Here is a 4917-nt window from a genome sequence, read left to right on the forward strand (position 1 = left end):
CCTTAAGGGGTGGCTGCTAGGCGACAAAGGATACCCCTTTTAAATCTGGCTATTGACGCCTCTGAGAAACCCCAGAGTGCTACAACGACAGCCATATGACAGCCAGATGTGTCATCGAGCAAGCCATCAGCATACTCAAGATGTATTTCAGGTGCCTGGACAAGTCTGGTGACGCCCTTCAGTACACGCCAGTGAGGGTCTCCAGGATAATCGTGGTGGGCTGCGTTGTGCACAACATAGTGCAGCAGCGAGGACTAGAGGTAGAGGAGGAACAAGCCACTCAGCACTCCTCATTTGATGAGGATTCCAATGGAGAGGAGGAGGAGGATGAGGAGGAGGAAGATGAAGATGGGGCATCCAATGCCAGACTACCCGATCACATTGCTGCTCAGGATGCCAGGAGTGCCCTAATAGCTCGAAGGTTCAGTTAGTCACTCACACTGGACCAAATTAACTATCACATTACCCCCCTCCCCTCTGACACAAAGCAGTCCTGTAACTAACCATCGACCCATTGCACATCCACCAATTAATCCCAGTCAATTCACGTCTTCACATTCATCACCAAGCGACTGAAAACCTGAGTTGCCACCTGATCGGCAAGAATGGTGAACACTGGGAAGTGATGCAAAGTAATAACTTTTATGTGAATAAATAAAGGAAACTTACCAACACGACATTTTCACAAACACCCATGGCCATTCCCTCGGTGAACTACAAAGCTTGTCTTTTTCTTTCTCTACCACTCCTACCTGGTGTAACCCCTGTGACACCAGTAGAGGTAGAGGCAGAGGCAGGCTGCTCTGATCCCTGCTCTGACTTCGGTGATGCTCACCGCCGATGACCTTTGAGTGTTGGAACCCGTGAGGGTCCCGCCAAAGACTGTACCTGTGCAGGGGCAGACTCGGCCATCGGGAGAGGAGGCAGCATGTCGGGTACTGGTTGAGGGGGGGGACAACGGGTGAGACGTGGGAGCGCTTTGAGTGGAGTTCCCACTTCTGTGTCCCCTTTCACCATCATCCCTCTCCTGGGCCTGCAGCACATCACTCCTACCTCTCTGCGTGGGAGCAGCTTGGTACAGATCTGTGATGCCTTGTGAGACCACAGCTAAGGTATCTGTCATCCTGTTTAAGGCGGCAGACATGTTGGTTTCCATAGTCTGTACGGCCGTGGTCGGGGCCTGCAGGGACTGATTACATTGCCCCGATTGAAGTTCCACGGAGGAGGCCACTCCATCCATGGAAGATATCTTCGCAATGTCCTGTGAGATCAGTCCATAAATGCTTAAGCTGGAATCCTCCATCCTTTCTGCTATTGTGGACAGCGTGCCATGCAAAACTGCCAGTACCTTGCAAATTTGCTGCTGACCCTTTATGATCCTCCTTTTCATTGATGTCCCCCTGGGTTCAGCATTTATGTCCAGCTGAGCAGAGCTTGGAAAGGAGTGCACACTCCGAAGTGGACTCTCCACAGCTGCCCCTATCACCACTCTCTGCTCGTGCTCACTTGTAAACTGTGACTCACTAAGGTGAGAAGCCACCTTACCGTCTAAGAGGACCCAACGAAGTGCTCGTATCTGCGCTGGTACCTGGTAAGCCTATGACAGTGGACTCTCAGAAGGAATCAGCTCCTCTGAGGAAACGTCGTCCGGAAGGGACACCGGCTGCTGTTTATCACGTGATGGCCATGGAGGAGAGAAGAGACGGGTATAAATCATAGTATCATAGTAGGCACAGCACAGGGGGCAGCCATTTGGCCCATCGTGCCTGTGCCTTCTCTTTGAAAGAGCTATCCAATTAGTCCCACTCCCCTACTCTTTCCCCATAGCCCTGAAAATATTTTCCCTTCAAGTATTTTTTTTATTCGTTCATAGGATGTGGGCATCGCGGCAAGGCCAGCATTTATTGCCAATCCCTAATTGCCTTTCCAACCGACGCCTGAAAATGGGTATTTCCAGGAACAATTGGCACAAGCGTCGCAAGACTGGAGGCAAAAGGAAGCCGTACCACAAAAAGAGAAAGTATGAACTTGGGCGTCCTCCTGCAAATACCAAGATTGGACCACGCCGTATCCACACTGTGAGAGTCCGTGGTGGAAATAAGAAATACCGGGCATTGAGGTTGGATGCTGGAAACTTCTCTTGGGGTTCTGAATGTAGCACACGGAAGACCAGGATCATTGATGTGGTCTACAATGCCTCCAACAATGAATTAGTTAGGACAAAAACGTTAGTAAAGAACTGTATTGTTCTGATCGACAGTACTCCCTTCAGGCAGTGGTATGAGTCTCACTTTGCCCTTCCCCTTGGCCGAAAGAAGGGTGCTAAGCTGACCCCTGAAGAGGAAGAAATTCTGAACAAGAAACGGTCAAAGAAAATCCAGAAGAAATATGATGATCGTAGAAAGAATGCAAAAATCAGCCAACTGCTTGAAGAACAATTTCAGCAGGGAAAACTGCTTGCTTGCATAGCTTCAAGACCTGGCCAGTGTGGCAGAGCAGATGGCTACATCCTTGAAGGAAAAGAGCTGGAATTCTACCTGAGGAAGATCAGAGCCAAGAAGGGCAAATAAACATAGTACTTTAAGGAAAATGTGATATTAATAAACCATTTTTCACCCAATATTGTCGTCTTTGCTAAAGGATTGTGAAATGCCAATTCTCACCTTAGCCCTTCAGAAGATGGTGGTGAGCCGCCTTCTTGAACCGCTGCAGTCCGTGTGGTGACGGTTCTCCCACAGTGCTGTTAGGAAGGGAGTTCCAGGATTTTGACCCAGCGACGATGAAGGAACGGCGATATATTCCCAAGTCGGGATGGTGTGTGACTTGGAGGGGAACGTGCAGGTGGTGTTGTTCCCATGTGCCTGCTGCCCTTGTCCTTCTAGGTGGTAGAGGTCGCGGGTTTGGGAGGTGCTGTCGAAGAAGCCTTGGTGAGTTGCTGCAGTGCATCCTGTGGATGGTACACACTGCAGGCACAGTGCGCCGGTGGTGAAGGGAGTGAATGTTCAGGGTGGTGGATGGGGTGCCAATCAAGCGGGCTGCTTTGTCCTGGATGGTGTCGAGCATCTTGAGTGTTGTTGGAGCTGCACTCATCCAGGCAAGTAGAGAGTATTCCATCACACTCCTGACTTGTGCCTTGTAGATGGTGGAAAGGCTTTGGGGAGTCAGGAGGTGAGTCACTCGCTGCAGAATACCCAGCCTCTGACCTGCTCTTGTAGCCACAGTATTTATGTGGCTGGTCCAGTTAAGTTTCTGGTCAATGGTGACCCCCAGGATGTTGATGGTGGGGGATTTGGCGATGGTAATGCCGTTGAATGTCAAGGGGAGGTGGTTCGACTCTCTCTTGTTGGAGATGGTCATTGCCTGGCACTTATCTGGCGCGAATGTTACTTGCCACTTATCAGTCCAAGCCTGTATGTTGTCCAGGTCTTGCTGCATGCGGGCTCGGACTGCTTCATTATCTGAGGGGTTGCGAATGGAACTGAACACTGTGCAATCATCAGCGAACATCCCCATTTCTGACCTTATGATGGAGGGAAGGTCATTGATGAAGCAGCTGAAGATGGTTGGGCCGAGGACACTGCCTTGAGGAACTCCTGCAACAATATCCTGGGGCTGAGATGATTGGCTACCAACAACCACTACCATCTTCCTTTGTGCTAGGTATGACTCCAGCCACTGGAGAGTTTTCCCCCTGATTCCCATTGACTTCAATTTTATTAGGGCTCCTTGGTGCCACATTCGGTCAAATGCTGCCTTGATGTCAAGGGCAGTCACTCTCACCTCACCTCTGGAATTCAGCTCTTTTGTCCATGTTTGGACCAAGACTGTAATGAGGTCTGGAGCCGAGTGGTCCTGGTGGAACCCAAACTGAGCATCGGTGAGCAGGTTATTGGTGAGTAAGTGCCACTTGATAGCACTGTCGATGACACCTTCCATCACTTTGCTGATGATTGAGAGTAGACTGATGGGGCGGTAATTGGCCGGATTGGATTTGTCCTGCTTTTTGTGGACAGGACATACCTGGGCAATTTTCCACATTGTCGGGTAGATGCCAGTGTTGTAGCTGTACTGGAACAGCATGGTTAGAGGCGCAGCTAGTTCTGGAGCACAAGTCTTCAGCACTACAGCCGGGATGTTGTCCGGGCCCATAGCCTTTGCTGTATCCAGTGCACTCAGCCGTTTCTTGATATCACGTGGAGTGAATCAAATTTGCTGAAGACTGGCTTCTGTGATGGCGGGGATATCGGGAGGAGGCCGAGATGGATCATCCACTCGGCACTTCTGGCTTCCCTTTTGAAAGTTATTTTTGAATCTGCTGCCACCACCCTTTCAGGCAGTGTATTCCTGATCATAACAACTCGCTGCGTAAAAAAATGTTTCCTCATGTCGCCTCTGGTTCTTTTGCCGATCAACTTAAATCTGTGTCCACTGGCTACTGACCCTTCTGCCACTGGAATCAATTTCTCCGTATTTACCCTATCAAAACCGTTCATGATTTTGAACACTTCCGTCAAATCTCCTCTTAACCTTCTCTGTTCTAAGGAGAAGAACCCCAGCTTCTCCAGTCTATCCACATAAATGAAGTCCCTCATCCTGGTACCATCTAGTAAATCTCTATGATCTTGATATCCTTTCTAAAGTGTGGTGCCCAGAATTGAACACAATACTCCAGCTGAGGTGTAACCTGTGTTTTTTTAAGGTTTAGCATAACTTCCTTGCTTTTGTACTCTATGCCTCTGTTTATAAAGCCCAGGATCCCATATGCTTTTTTAGCAGCAACTCTCAACTTGTTCTGCCACCTTCACAGAAAGGTTAGACAAAGGTAATGCAGCAGATGTAATATATATGGATTTTTAAAATGAGATAATGAGCAGCATTGTACACTAATGACTAAGTTCAGAGCATGTGGAGTCAGGG

At 49.1% G+C, this 4917-nt stretch overlaps 1 protein-coding gene across 1 annotated transcript; it reads left to right on the forward strand.

The window, feature by feature from the left end:
* Positions 1-1904: 1904 nt before the first annotated feature.
* On the forward strand, positions 1905-2620 carry LOC137309567 (small ribosomal subunit protein eS8). Its single transcript, XM_067977702.1, has one exon. It carries the CDS (start codon positions 1944-1946, stop codon positions 2568-2570), a length of 627 nt encoding a protein of 208 aa, XP_067833803.1. The 5' UTR covers positions 1905-1943; the 3' UTR covers positions 2571-2620.
* The last annotated feature ends 2297 nt before the right edge of the window (positions 2621-4917 follow it).

This window comes from Heptranchias perlo, unplaced genomic scaffold, assembly GCF_035084215.1.
Source record: "Heptranchias perlo isolate sHepPer1 unplaced genomic scaffold, sHepPer1.hap1 HAP1_SCAFFOLD_169, whole genome shotgun sequence".
Classification (NCBI taxonomy): Eukaryota; Metazoa; Chordata; class Chondrichthyes; order Hexanchiformes; family Hexanchidae; genus Heptranchias; species Heptranchias perlo.